This window comes from Odocoileus virginianus, chromosome 1, assembly GCF_023699985.2.
Source record: "Odocoileus virginianus isolate 20LAN1187 ecotype Illinois chromosome 1, Ovbor_1.2, whole genome shotgun sequence".
NCBI classification, from domain to species: Eukaryota; Metazoa; Chordata; class Mammalia; order Artiodactyla; family Cervidae; genus Odocoileus; species Odocoileus virginianus.
Genome location: NC_069674.1, coordinates 77,074,544 through 77,089,646, shown reverse-complemented (window position 1 = coordinate 77,089,646; position 15,103 = coordinate 77,074,544). Strand labels below are relative to the sequence as shown.

At 33.5% G+C, this 15,103-nt stretch overlaps 1 protein-coding gene across 4 annotated transcripts in view; it reads left to right on the top strand.

Annotated features, from left to right (window-relative positions):
- Positions 1 to 15,103, top strand: part of PCLO (piccolo presynaptic cytomatrix protein) — a 370,863-nt gene that overhangs the window by 320,377 nt on the left and 35,383 nt on the right. For all 4 annotated transcript variants that reach the window (XM_070470006.1, XM_070469997.1, XM_020878346.2 and 1 more), the window contains one exon: positions 12,913 to 13,054. In XM_070470006.1, coding sequence (XP_070326107.1) covers positions 12,913 to 13,054 — 142 coding nt within the window. The remainder of the gene's footprint in view (positions 1 to 12,912; positions 13,055 to 15,103) is intronic.

The window sequence follows — 15,103 nt, the reverse complement described above, 5'->3', positions numbered from 1 at the left end:
TCAATTGATTTCTTACTTCATTTTCTTACTGCAAATATTCCATAATTACAAATGTCACCGTAGTCAAATGCTTCCCTTATTTCACTCTGTTTTTAATTATCTTGATGTAAGTATTTCTATATGGTATTTTGTCTGAGTTTTTTTTTAGATATTGGTTTTAAAATTTTTAGCAAAACATGTTTAATTCTCTTTCTTTGAATCATGCGCAAATGAATATTCTCATACATTTGCAGTAGTTCTTCATGTAAAAAGTGCTTCATCACCCATTTTCTCATTTTATCACGCCTAGTGGATGAGGGATTCATTGCAGATATTCTCATTTCTGTTTTCTGAGTGAGCCGTTGGAGAGTCAGGGGGTGGCATAACTGATAAAGAACACTTGGCTGGGAATTGTCAGAATCGGCAATCTAACCCTGGTCTTATAACAGTGCCTAAGCTTTTGTTTTTTAAATACATTGGCTCCTTTGAAATCCAGCTCTCCTTGATTTCACTAAAAACCATGGTCATGTGCTTATTTGCTGTTTACACTCAAGTCCTTACCAGTGATTAGAGGTTGCTAGAAATGATGGCGGAATACAATTTAGACTTGCTTACCTACTTGATCCTCTTTTCTGAAGGCTGATAATTAAGCTGCCACCAACTAAGGAAATAAAACCTTCTCACTGCACAAGTCGAGTGCAGCAGTAAGCAGTCTCTGCAGAGGAGGCTGTGTGCACATCTGTAGTCATTTCTATCAAGGGTGGTGAAATTGTCCCTAAAGAGCTTTTCATGTATTTTTTGCGAGCTTCTCAGCAGATTTCTGCTTGAAGTAGCATAAAATATGGGTCAAGTATGAACTACAGAGTGAGCCAGAAGGAACTTTTTCTCTCCCTCCGGGGTTTACTTGCATGCTAGGAAACCTGAAAGGAAGGACTAGACAGATTGTGCCAGCTCATCCTGATACCTAAACAACTCTCTGTTTGTATTTAGAAATCCCTGGAGATGTTTTTTTTCCAAGCCAGTTGGTTTGGTTGAATACAGGCCTGGCCGTTTTAGACGGTAACACCAGCCTGGGAAGAGAGTTTTAAAAATAGGTTGTTTTTTAAAACCATACCAAAACTAAAACAAAAATTCTTAAAACCTTGAAAATTAACTTTAGTTGCTATTGAATATATTGCATTTTAGGGACATTGCTAATTCCTGAGCTATTTTTGTTTGATGCTGCGATTTTTAAGTGAGCTTGAAGTTTAGAAACACTGATAAAGGATGGGTAGAAATATCCCTCCACCCTGGGCAGTAAGAACTGTTGGGGCAGCTTGGAGAGGCTAGCTGAGAAGGGAAATGATTGAGTTGTGTGAGGGAACTGTGATTGAGGGTCCCTTGCTGTGGCTGAATTCAGGAGAAAAGCCTGAAGCTACTTCCATAGACGGCTGCTGGAAACCCCACTTTCCGTAAGACTCCTTTGCAGTACCTGTCAAAGAAGAGTTTCCTGTCCTTGTTGCCACGGTGAACTCTGACTAAGCCATCTCTTTTTGAGACCTGCTGTCTTGGGCGAGTGGTAGTGGGTGGCTGGGTTGGGAAACAGGGAGGGCACTGGGAGTGGAGGGAAGTGGTGGTTACAGGGCAGCAGCCGATCAGTGGTCCATTTGGGTCCGGCCAGAAGTAGATGGTCACTTTGGTCAGAAGGAATTTGGCATTCTCTGTTTCTGGAAAGGAAAGGGTCCAAAAGGAAAGTGAAGATCAGAAAAGAAATCAGAATGAGATCATTGGGAGGTGAAATCATCTGGAATGTATGCAAGAGGTTAATAAAAAAAGTCTTTATATTCTTCAGTTTACTGTGTTTGTGAAAGAAAGGCAGACGAGAAAAGCTTTAAAAATAAAACTTGGGATAGTTTAAATGAAAACAAACTGTACTGATATGAACACAGCAAGTGAGTAGCCAATAGAAATCTAAGAGAATTAAATTGGATTTCAGCTTTCAAAATTTTCGGCCTATTTCTCTTGGGGCAAGGGTTTTCTTTTGTTATTGTTTATAAAAATCAAAATGTTCTTCTAAAGCTTTGTGTTTTTTAAGAGTTTTCCATATTTTCTTAGAATGATTGATTATGCATTTTCAAAAATCTGTAATCATTTAACATTTATTGCCAGAAGTATCTCTGCTGTACGTGCAGAGTCACAGACTAAGTATATAGCTCTGATCACATGACGCTGCCTCTTGTGGATGGAACTTCCTTCCCAAAGGTGAATTCACTGACCTGTCATCATCGGATACTCTTGCTTTTTTCTGGTAACAGCCATGAGTTCATCAAGCCATCCATGTAAAGAATTCCTGGTTCATACTGAGGACTTACATGTTCATTTCATCTGACGTGAATAGTAAGACCAACTGGCCTAAGTATCAAACTTGGCTTCAGCATTGTTGTGCCTTTGTCACATGATCTAGCTATGGGCCTGTTTGATTGAGCAGGACTAGTAACATGTGATCCAAGAAGAGAAAGGCCTAATTCTTAACATGCCAAAGTCCCGTAAATGCTATTTATGACATGTCTTTTAACAAAGTTAACCTCAGTTTTTAAAATGCAAATTATTTTACTTTAGGTTTGAGCAAATATATTTTCAAAAAGGTAATTTATCAAATTACCAGCAGAGAGCAGGACCCTGAGGAAATGAGACAGGCAAGTAAATGCTGATGGAGGCAAGAAATGAGAAGCGTGGAGCATGAGAAGGCTAATGGGAACACAATGCACCCTCCTGAACAGAGGGTCCAATCTGAGCTTGGGGCTGGGAACGTTGTCACCCGGGCAGGTAGGAGGGGTCGTGGAACCAGGGGAGACGCAGAGGAATGCCAAAGGCACTAGGTAGCTACTTACCAATATTGCCTAATTCCAGATATCTATCCATGAATTACTTGATTTTTTTTCCACTTTTCATCTTAGTATGTTATATTATATAAAACATGATATTCCACCCATTCTTGCTGTGCAAGATAATCTTTGGGGAGAAGGGGGGGACATGAGGATGGGATAGGGTGAAGGAATCTTTACATATGAGTCAGACTGTGAACAGTAGCCTTTTTTATTTTCTTATTTTGTTGAATGTGTAAATATACATTTCAGTTATTGAGGTACCAAATAAACATTTTGGATATTAAATGAAAACATATCAGCAATATTTGATTGGGGTATTGAGGTTTTTATATGCTTGATTAGGAATAATGTAGATATAACCATAGCTTTATACCTCAATGCATTTTAAAATACTGAAAAATAAAAGTTAATTGATAATTTGAACAGAAACAAATCAAAATAATATTACGAATCAACCAAGAACAGATAGACTTTTAAGAAAATTCTTGATAAAGTTAGGAGGTAGGTGTCTATTTTTAAACGTGAGAAAGACAGTAGAATAAATTTTGCTTTATTCTCAACACAGAAGCAAAGTCAACTTTTTCTCATTGAGACACTTCAAACTAAAAACTGCATTTTTTTAAGTTCTTGCAGGTCACATAATTTTTTTTTCAGAGTTCTTATAACCTTTATTTTTATTAAAAAAATTTTGAAGGATAATTAATTTACAATGTTATATTAGTTTCTGGTGTACAGCAAAGTTATTCAGTTACACACACAGGTCATATCTGACTATGTGAAATGAGCTTGGAATCTAAAGAGAGAGAGAAAGTGTATTTTTTAATACTGAACAAGTCAAATTTCTTTCTGTATGGCAATATATATATTCTTTCTATACTTTTCAATTGTTGTGAAGCATTGTCATTGCTATTGATGTCTCTTAAATAGCTACTTTGGCTCCATCCAACTATTAATGTACAAGAAAACTGAAGTGACTTTATGTAGAGAAAATCCATCTGGGGAAGAATTTGCATTATTTTATGCCTGCCAAATTTCATTATTTACTCTGGGTTTCTGTGTAACATAAAGTAGGTATTTGTTTTTTTTTTTAAAAAAAGCAAAACTAGTAGAGACAAGCAAATTTTTATGACACACATAATATTTAACTCAGACCTTACTCCTCTAAAGCTGTGAAGTTCTGGGTGAACAAATTCTACAAAAGTTTAGAGAAATGAAAAGGATGATACAACTTTTCAAATAAGGTGATACAACTTGATCATTTTTAGTATAGAAAATAAAATTAAAAGTCACCATAGAATGATTGTCATGTGGATACTGGTTTAAGATGATTGTCGAAAAAGGCTGGTGCTAACTGCTGTGTTTCTTTCATTTTCACAGTTCATACTTCACGTGCATCACTGTAGAGCTAGACCAGTGATTCTCAAAGTGTGTCCATAGATCACTAGGCATTCCAGAGATCTTTTCAGGACTCTACAAGATCAAAAATTCTTAAGACTATTATGATGTTATTTGCCTTTTTCACTCTCATTCTTTTGTAGTATGCATGAACTTTTCCTACATTTCCATGACATGGCACAATATCACTGCTTTGATGGCTAATGGAAAATGTATTTCTCAACTGTTCATGTTGAATTTTTCTTAATTTTGAATATGATAAATATTGGTAGATGTAACTCACATAAAACAGAGTTCTTTGAGGAATTCAGTAATGTTTAAGAATATAAAAGTGATCTTGAGACCAAAATGTTTAGGAGCCACTGCTCTACACATGGGCATAATCATAATTTTTCCAATGGTCAAGAAAGTTGGATAATTAGATGTTTCTCACAAGATATAATTATCATATTTGTCTCTTAAGTTTTCTATGCCTTATATCTCTTGTAATGCATTTCAGAACCCTTACTTTCTTGCTAATTAATGGTAATTAATAATTTAAGATTGACTATTTTTATTTTATCTTAATTAACTTACTGAGCATGATTTAGATTAAATTATGATTATATGCCCATATAATTTTGAAGTTTGACTGATAAGTTGTCTGTCAACTTTAATCAAGTTGTTTCTAGCCTAAGGTAGAGTGAAAGCATTATAAAGGTAAATACATTTTATTTTGTGTCATTATTTTGATAAACTTATTGGAAAAAAAATCATTTATAAGTTGTTTCTTTTATCTTCTATTGTATCATCTATACCAGTAGCCCTACATATTGAAAATTAATTTTTGGCATTAAATGACAATAAAAACATTGAAGATCATCACTTTGATTCAAATTTAAGTAAAACTTGAGTTTTTCAAACCTTACCTAATCTTTAATCCTTAAGGATATAATTCAGTATTTTTTAAAGTAATTAAATCTAAAAAGGGAATTCTAAAAATATATATTTATCATTTATAGAAAATATTATCTGGGTTACTCAGATTAGTTGCTAGTTACTCAGATTAGTTGCTCATCATTTATTCACATTCATACACACATTTTTTAAATGAATAGCATGTTTCAGAAACTCTTCGAAGTGTTAGTGATTTTGCAGTGAACACAATAGACAAAAATCACTGTCCCATGAATCTCTCATTGGAGTACTATTTATTGAATAACCAATTAAAGATATGTGGGAGAATTTTAAGGATGACAAAAGCTTGAGTTTTCTCTATCTTAAACTGAAATTGAAGAACAACGCAGTTAGTAGATTTAAGTTTATTTGTAACCAGACAACAGTATGTGTAGAAACAAATATCTGAAAGTAGAACATTGTTTTGTTCTGGTCTGGCTCTCTCTCATGATCTTTACATTTTACTGGGTTCCCAGGTGGCACTAGTGGTAAAGAACCCATCTGCCAATGCAGGAGACATAAGAGACACAGGTTTGATCCCTGGGTCAGGAAGATCCCCTGGAGGAGGAAATGGCAACCTACTCCAGTATTCTTGCCTGGAGAATCCCATGGACAGAGGAGCCTGGCAGGCTATAGTCCATAGGGTCACAAAAAGTCAGGCATGACTGAAGCAACTTAACACACAACCAACTATAGGAGGAGAGGAAATAATCTATTTGGAGAAGGTAGGAATATTAATGAAGTTAATTAGAGACTTTAGATTCCATGGGACTGGACATGTATTTATCAGATAATTGTCCAGATTCCTCTTTATGGCCACTGACTATATTTGAATGATAATGAAAAATAATGCTGAGTGTTTGTTGTAGCATTAGCCATATAAATCAGTATGCTATTATTAATTTCTATTTTTTTGTACTGGAAATGCCTCCTTTGGGCAGGATTTTTATATAAATCAAAATATTTGGATTCCATTTAAGAATAACATCCTTATTATCCAAGTATTCATGATCTTAGTAATCAGTTTCAGGATTATGAAGAACATTTTTCAAAAGTGACTATATAATTACTTTTACAAGCAAACTGCAAGAGAGAGGATATTTAAGTTTCAAAAGAGAATATTGTAAAATAGAATTGCCCTTGAAAAATTGATGCCCTTGAATATTTTTTCTTTCAAATAGGATTCTCCTTACTATGAATCTTTTAAAGATTTTTTGTGTGTGTGTCATTTAAGGTTAAAGATCTTAATTGTGTTAGCATTTTTTAGCACAAAAACTTGGTCCCTGATAAATTCTTTGTTCATTTTATTTGTTTGGACATAGCTGGAATTAGAAACTAAATTTATTTAAGATAAAATGAATTAACTTTAATGATGTTTTATTCAAACATTTATCCATTATTTAATCTGAAATTTTGATTCACATTTAATCTTTAAGTAGTTTCTTCCAAAACATGTTCTTAACCAAAAACACCTTTAGAAAGTAAGACTCACTAAAAGGCAACATTGTAGCACAAATACAGAACAATAGTACACTGAACCTTATGGAGAGGGAAGAGTGCAAGCAGGTTTAAAAGCTTTAGTATCTTTCTGAAGACAGAACTTTGAGGCATCACATCATCTCCCTGTCTCAAAGAAGCTACTATGTGAATAAAACGGAATATTTTAAGGGACGTATTTTGATTTTTGTAAGTTTGTTATAACTTTCTGATATATGCATACATATATATTTCTGACGGACCAAGCCCAGTGTTAGTGTTAATTTTGTCTTCGGCAACCCCGGGAGAGAAGTAATAAAATCACCAATAATTTTTCATTTAGAAAATATTGTAGTGACATCCTTCCACTGCCCTAACCAAGAGTTTACAAATGACCAATTAGAGGTGTCTATTTTAAATACTTTTATTTGTGAAGACATAATTTGGAGGTAACAAATGTAAATAATTACAATCTGGAGGTTACAAATACAGATAATTATATTGAAGACACCTAGACCATTTTTCTAGTGTCTTCCTTTAAATTTTTCCTAATTGGATACTGAATATATTGAAGTAAATCAGAAAAAAAGTATATAAATTTCTAAAGTCCTTATAAGATGCAATATCTCTTCTTAATACTCTTGGATGGTAGTAGAAAACCTAAAAATGTTACCAGACATAATTCAAGGAAAAACCTACCAATAATTCTGGTAACAGTGGAAATTAAAATCTGACATTTGCTCTCCATCCAAATCCAATCAGCAAATGAGATAAAGCTGCAAGATCTCTTTGGTAAAATAACACAAAAGCAACAATGATAATAGATAGAAAATAGAGTGAAGGGTAAAGTAGAAAAGGTCACTAATGTAAATATAATACTAGCTAAAGAACAACAATGAAAATGCATGCTATAATTTCAGCAATAGGCAGTTATTTCAGTTCCATCATTATACTATTGAAATAAAAGAGTTATTGATTGATTTATCTTAATTCCAAACAATTGATTGTAAAGTCCTATACACTGTATCTATGAAGATAATATTAATACTGCATATAGGAATATTATATAATAGGAAATTATAGGCTTACCTACATAATAAATTACTCCTGAAATATTTGGAAACACCTTTGAGCTAGACCAGAGACATAAAACCAGTGAAAGAATAGCACAGGCTTCATACATTCCAAGCACTGAATTCTATAATAGACAACACTTAATTTGAGACAATTCAATATTATAGAAAACTGGATGAGCACTTCCATTAATTTTGATTAGTCTTGATTCTCTTTCATTAATGAATGTGTGACCTGGAAAAAGTCACTTAAACTTTAAACTTAAAAAAAACAAAGGAGAGGGGCTTAGTTTTTCTATAAACAAGATGATAGTTCTGGAACTAGTTAATTTTAGAGTCCATGATTGTGCAGTTAGTCATCCACAATTTCGATCTGGCACTTTGAACACTGTGCTGCCATCATGTGGTAGGTACAGTAATAGTTCTGCATTTTTTAAAGATGTATGTATAGTACAGGGGAAAATCAACAGAGCAAGCTAATTGAAGACAGATGGGCAGTCAAAGAGACACTACCCTATTTAATAAAGGTTAGCCACAGAGGAGTAATCAAAGAAAATGATGTCTAACCATCTAGCAGCCTCAGAAAATGAAGAGGTCAGAGAATAATTCAAAACAGATTGAATTGCCTCACAGAAGATAAAATTAATTTACCTGAAATGCCCCTTCAATAAATGAGTCCCAAAATGATTCAGCATGCTAGTATTTGTTCTTCTAGTGTATATAGGAACCCTCTCTCTAGAAGTAGACTTATACCATCACATATTTATTTGATACATTCTTTTTTCTAGTTGGTTCTTGAAAATACAAGTAAAAGTTCAAAAAGAAAATAGGCTTCCCAAAATGTAATTCATTAAGAAAATGGCTCCAAAAATGTTTTTCATTATTTAAAAAGTCACAAACCTAATGTAAAATAAATATTTTCATATGTAATACACAGGTACATAGTACATGATTTCTGAAATTCTATTAAAGATTTGGAAGAATGAAGAGATTTTTTTTAAGTGTTAATTTTGAAATCATAAGATTATGAAAAGTCATATTTAGTTTCACTGTTTTCAAGTATTATTTTCTACAAGAAATGTAGAGAGACATTTTACTGAAATATAAGCCAGAGCTTACCTCCTATCTGTACACCAAGAGTTACAGTCAGCGGAAGTGCTAATATCTGTGTTAGCACCCTCTAGTACCTCCCATGGAATGTTACCATATGTATTATTCTGTCACTCCACTGTAGAAATATATATGTGTGTGTATATATATAATATTCATGGTCTGCTATGAATTCACAAGGCTATGCTCTCCCCTGTTTTGTGTGTTATCATTAAATATTTCTTTCAGTCAAACCAGTTTGGGGTATTTGGTATGACAAAACATCTGGTCAAGTGATCATATTTTTCTATGCAGTATGACAGATTAAAGTTGAATCTCTGATTTTAAATGTTAACCAGAAAAACTAGATCACCCGAAGTTTCATTGACAAAGAACATGCGGTTAAAAAAAAAAACAACTGTGGTGTTTCTGATGAGATATTTTTGATTTGTATCAACACAGAGTGAAGTGAACTCACTCAGACTCTGCGACCCCATGGACTGTAGCCTACCAGGCTTCTCCATCCATGGGATTGACTGGATTTTTAAAAATTGAAAAATCTTCTATATCACTCAGATATTTTAAGCTGTTTGGTTAAAGGAAAGAATTTTATCATTATTATAATGTTTACTATCAGTTTATTAAATATTGCTTCAGCATAGTTCCAGGATTAAGCTTTTAAGAAGGCTACCAGGGAACAAACATAGGTAGGTTCTGCTTCCAATAACCACATGACTCTAACAACTGCAAATAAATATAGAAAGTGATTATTGCTGTAAAAGGTGTACAAGTTATGTGCTGTGAGAGTCTAGATACAGGAGAGTTCACTTCTGATTGTGAAGATAAGGGAGATGTATGAAACAGGTTCTCTCTGAACTGAGCCTTTCCAAATGAGTATCATTTAGACAGAGAAAACGACAGGGTCAGAGGAAGGTATAACAAAATTGGAAAGAGACTTGGCTAGAGCTCAGGAGAAGAAAAACCAAATCATAGAGATTCAAAGTGAGTGGTCTGAATGAGCTTCAGTGAAGAGTATACAAAGGAAAATTATAAGAAGTACATGTGGAAAACAACAGATGATAAGGTAAATGAAACAGATTTGATAAAGCAAACAAGAATTTGACTGAAATCATGAGAGGTCTTGAAATTACAATCTGGCCTCTAATAGAAAGTCCTTAAAGCACTTTATTCATTGCTTTTAGAACTTACTGTTGGAGGTTTGCAGAAATACAGATTTAGTTGAATATAATCGATGGTTTTTTATGTGGGAGCTGATTCAATTAAAGAAAATTAGTAAATAGATGTGTTGTTTCAAGTAACTGAAAAGGAACTATTAAAATATTTGGACTCTTAGCACCAGCTCATCAAAACTGCATTTCTATATTTTTAACTTCATTTTATGCAACATAAGATATAGCCCTGTACAGGGAAGATATATTCTGCATTATAATTGAATTCATTTTCAGAAACTAAATGTCAGGCTGTCTCTATATTTACGTCAGGTTACGAAAAAAATGCAGTCATGCACAGACTTTTATTAAAATAATACCAAACATATAGATTCATTTGAGTTATTCAGCTAAATACCCAAAATTTCTTTAGATTTTGTAATTTCATTTTACAAAGGTGGACTTACTTATTTTTCTGAAATCTGTTCTGAAATTTATTCTGAAATTTGTATATGTTCCCTATATTTCATTTTCTTTGTTTAAATATTACTGGCTTGCATTTAAAATATTGGCAACACTTTAATAGTTTTTACACATGAAATTTCCATTCACCTAGGCAATATGAAAAAACTGTTTCCTTACATTTATTTCTAGCCTTTTTCCTTTCCTATGATTATTTTGTTTCATATTCTGTTCACATTTCTCAAATATCCCAGAAGAGGACTAGAGTTAGAAACTGCATCAGGTAAAAATCAAAGTTTGCCAAAGAAAAGATTAGATATTTTGAAATGTAAATAATAAGACATCATTGGATATTTTGATGTATTGTGAGATTTGTGAGATTGCTAGGGATTTAAAAAAATAAAGTTTTAAGTTAGTAAACTGAATTTAAAAACAATGTCTATTAATTAAGGTTTGTCTTTGAAAATAATATATTGGGATTTTCAGTTGATGAAATCACTTTCTTACATTCAGTATCATACTAAAAATATTAACAATATAGTTAGTTGAATTATCTATTGACAATCAAAAAGTGTGATAGCTTTTCCTTGTTTACAATCCGTTGACTTGTCTGACTCACTATGCAGTTGACTATACAGTTTAATCTACTTAAGTGTGTTCATAATTTTATATGTCCTATTACCCTTGCATTTCATAACTTTATCTTTTAAAAAGTCTTTAACACATCAGCCAGGTTTCTTCTACATAAGTCGAAGAGAATGTTAAACAAGCATTATGATTATTATTCTTTTTCTGGAAATCTAGTCCTATACGTTACTCTTAATTCACTGGTGACTGGTTACTTAAGAAGATTCAGGCACTTTTCTAACTAGCTATTCCCAATTTAATACACATCTGACATATAATTGACTAATTATCAAATATCTCTTCCTTCTATATTCTGGAAAAAGAATCCTACTATCACTGAAATAGATGGTATGAAAATTTCTGGTGGCTTTAGAGAAACTGCTTTTTCAGAAACGGAAGGGAAGAAGTGAGAAAAAAACTTAAAACCTTTGAAAGACTTGATCCTAGCTAATCTGATAGAGTTTCCTGCCCTCAAATGATTTCCTTCACAGTATCTATGTTTTCTATTTTATTTGGGTATACTGCTTAAAGCACCGCCAGATTGCCATTGTGCTTTTATACATTTCCTTAAGAAAAATGTTTATAATATAAGATCATTAAAAGATTATCAACTCTTTACCAAGTGCTGTGGATCCATCCAACTGCTTAAGAAACCCCTAACTAAACAGTAGAAGAGTATTTATGGAGGAGAGAGAATTGAAGTAGTTTTGCAGCTTAGAGTATATCTAAAACTAGAAGAGAATCAAGGTGGATTCACTGTCAGGGACCAGATACTCTCAAAGACTGGGAAACAACCATCAATGATAAAGCCCTGAAGAAGAGGTCTAGCAAAGAAAATATAGCAAAGAAAATCAAAATACAAAGAAGTGTGGGTTACTGTATTCCAGCTTTATCTCCCTCCTCATTATCATCATTTTATGAGGGAGGCTTTATTGACTCCATTATTGTCAAATGAGGAAACAGACTTCCTAGAGTTACTTCAGCAGGATTGGGGATTCAAAACTATATTCTGTGAGATCAAAGCTCACACTTTTAAAACTCTGACCACACAGCAAAAGAAAAATGATAGTTTCAAAAATCTGCCTAGAGCATCTCCCCAACCCCCACAAAAAATAGGAAACTCTTTGTTCCTCTTCATTTCTTTGGCATCAAAATTTCCTCCCAAATCTCTAATCTAGAACTCTGCTAACATTACCATTCACTTATTGCATAATTTATAATACAAATTCATAATTCTTCTATGGGAATATGAATTCTTATGTTCAAAAATCAAACTCATGGGTTATTTAAAACAACTCCCACTCATAAACTAGGATATGACTAAGGGGAAATAACTATCTTCAAATTTTCAAACCTGCTGGAGGCAGTTGGTAGAGCTGCATACAAACAAGTCCAGAATTATAATCATTTCCTGAAATTATCTATTTTGCACCTTGACTTCTTAAATTACTGGTTATTAATATGGAAAATATTGAAGCAATTTTCACATATTCTGTCACTTCTATCTACCCAAGTCTTCCTAAAGCCTTTTCTCTATGAAATAGCCACAATTCTTATTTGCTTGCCATATTATTACTGTAATACAGTAAAAATAAATCACAACAGATAATAATAATATTTAACTCAGTCTAAAAATCTGATGATTTATCCCTAGAAGTGATTTTGCTTCTCTCTTTTGTCCAACAAAAACAATCGAGGGCTTTACTGTTGCCACTGAAAGTTATTGGTGCAGAGCTGTTTCTTTATAATGTAAATGAAGAAAGACGTTTAAGTTGCATTTGGAGGTCAGTTGGAGTTTCATTGATTGACTGTGGCGTTGACTCTTCCCACACCATGCAGCCAAGCCCACCAATCAGCGGCCTGCAGAAAGCTCCGTGTCCACTGGCTCCTCGGGCAGCAGCTTTGGCAGTGGGTATAGCGTGGACAGTGAAGGAAGCGGCAGCACTGCAGGGGAGACTAATCTATTTCCTATTCCAAGGATGTAAGTGGCTCTCTTTTTTTTCCACTACGAAGTTAACAGCATCATGAGTAAGCTTTTCTTACCAATGGAAAGGAAATAACTAGATAATTATCCAGGTTTGAGTCAGTGTCTCTGAAGCACTTCCACTCTTTGCGTCAATAGAAAAATAGACTATTCAGGAAAGATTGGATTAATTTAGTGAAGTCTAAGGATGAATGCTGGTCACTACCAGGACTACTTAATCAGTACATTCAGTATTGAATATTATCAATATTCAACATTTAATAACATTCAATAATAGCTGCTAAAATAATAACTTAGATGTCCACAGGGTGGCAAAGAATTGGACACAACTGAGCGACTGAACTGGACTGAACTGATGCTGAAGGAAGTTCAGCAGCAGTAGTATGTGGATGCTTTAATCATATAGTGTATAGATTAATTTATTTTGAATCAGGAGACATTTAAATATATATAAAGAGCTCATATATCATATTTGAAATAGAAAACACATGGACTACTAATAACTTTTCAACTATAAATTCTTCTACCATTAAAATGGAATATTTTGAAGTGGAACCATATTTTCTAGAACAAGTAATAAGCTATATATAGGTTCCCAAATAGATACTCTTGGAATAAAGTTCATTTATAATATGTTAAGCCTCAAGAAAATCATATTGCAAATAAAATGCAAAACTAAGGCAGATTGTGTTTAGAATGTGTTAGAATGGTTTTAGTCATATTGGTGGCAAAATTTAGTAGCATCCAAGATAAATCCAAGATAAATATGTTATCTATGTTCCAATATAAAAATCTAAACTTCCTGACTTTCTCCAGTAACTAGTTGTTAAGTTTTCAAAAATGCCATTGGGCCACAGCCCCAGGATCTAGGCCAGGGTGAATCCAGCCCACTGCCTGGTTTTGTAAAGTCTGGGAAAAACTAAAAATGGCTTTTGCATTTTTAAATGTTTCCCAAAAGCCCAGAAGAATAGCATTCTGTGATACATGATAATTGTGTGAATTGGAAATTTGTGTCCATATGTTAAGTTTTACTGGAATACGGCCCCACCAGCTTGCTCATGTGTTACCTAATATTGTGTGTGCTCTAGGGGCAGAATTGTGTGATTGCAGCAGAGACCATTCAAATCCTTCATTGTCGGGCCTTTTACAGAGTGAGTTTGTGAACCACTGGCCTGGGCCCTTGTTAGAGGGTCTTTTTCATTTTCTTTTGTTGAGTGAAATCTTCCCTGGGAGTGGAACTTTTACTTCTCTTTGTTTTAATGTCAAGGTTTTTTTTCAAATCTTTCCTTTTGATCCCCAGAAGAGCTCTAATATTTAGATGATGGCTCAAGTTTATAAAAGCAAAATAATGGGGTAAAATAGATTTGTACAGTGAAAAATATGTTTATTTTGTGATTTTCAGGATATGTTTTTCCTACTTGACTCAGTATTGGATTATCTCTCCATCTACTTTTTTAAGATATAGGTTGTGGATTCTATGGACTTACTTGTATTTAATCAGGTCATTTTTATTGGCAATGATTTCTAAAAGGCATACGATCTCGTAGGTCCACACATTGATGATCCAATTTAACAGAAGAGAATTTCCACAAAGTCATTGCATTCCTGTCTCCAAGCTGTAAATATCGTATGTCAGTAAAGGTTTTGCACCACACATCACTTCCAATTTACCTGTACCTTCCAGTTTATCTGTACCTTTCAAGATATATAATTTAACACTGATGACAAATTATAACTTCCATAGCATAAAGTATATTATTTCCTCATTATCTGAATGTCTAAAGTGGATTTTTTTTAAATCTACAGACCACATTTCAATTTTGTTTTTTTCCCATTTTCTTGTTTCTTTTGTAAATCAAAAGCTTTTCAAACTGCCTAGGAAGCTATTGTTTTGCCACATGAGCCCAAAGAAAGTTCTCTTTTCTAAAGCATTACAGGAGATATGTAAGAAGCAGTATTTGGTGGTTCTTTTATCTCCCTTTGTATCTAACGCAATTATTGCTTGGGCTAGCATAAATGTTCAATAACTACTTGGTGATTGTTTAA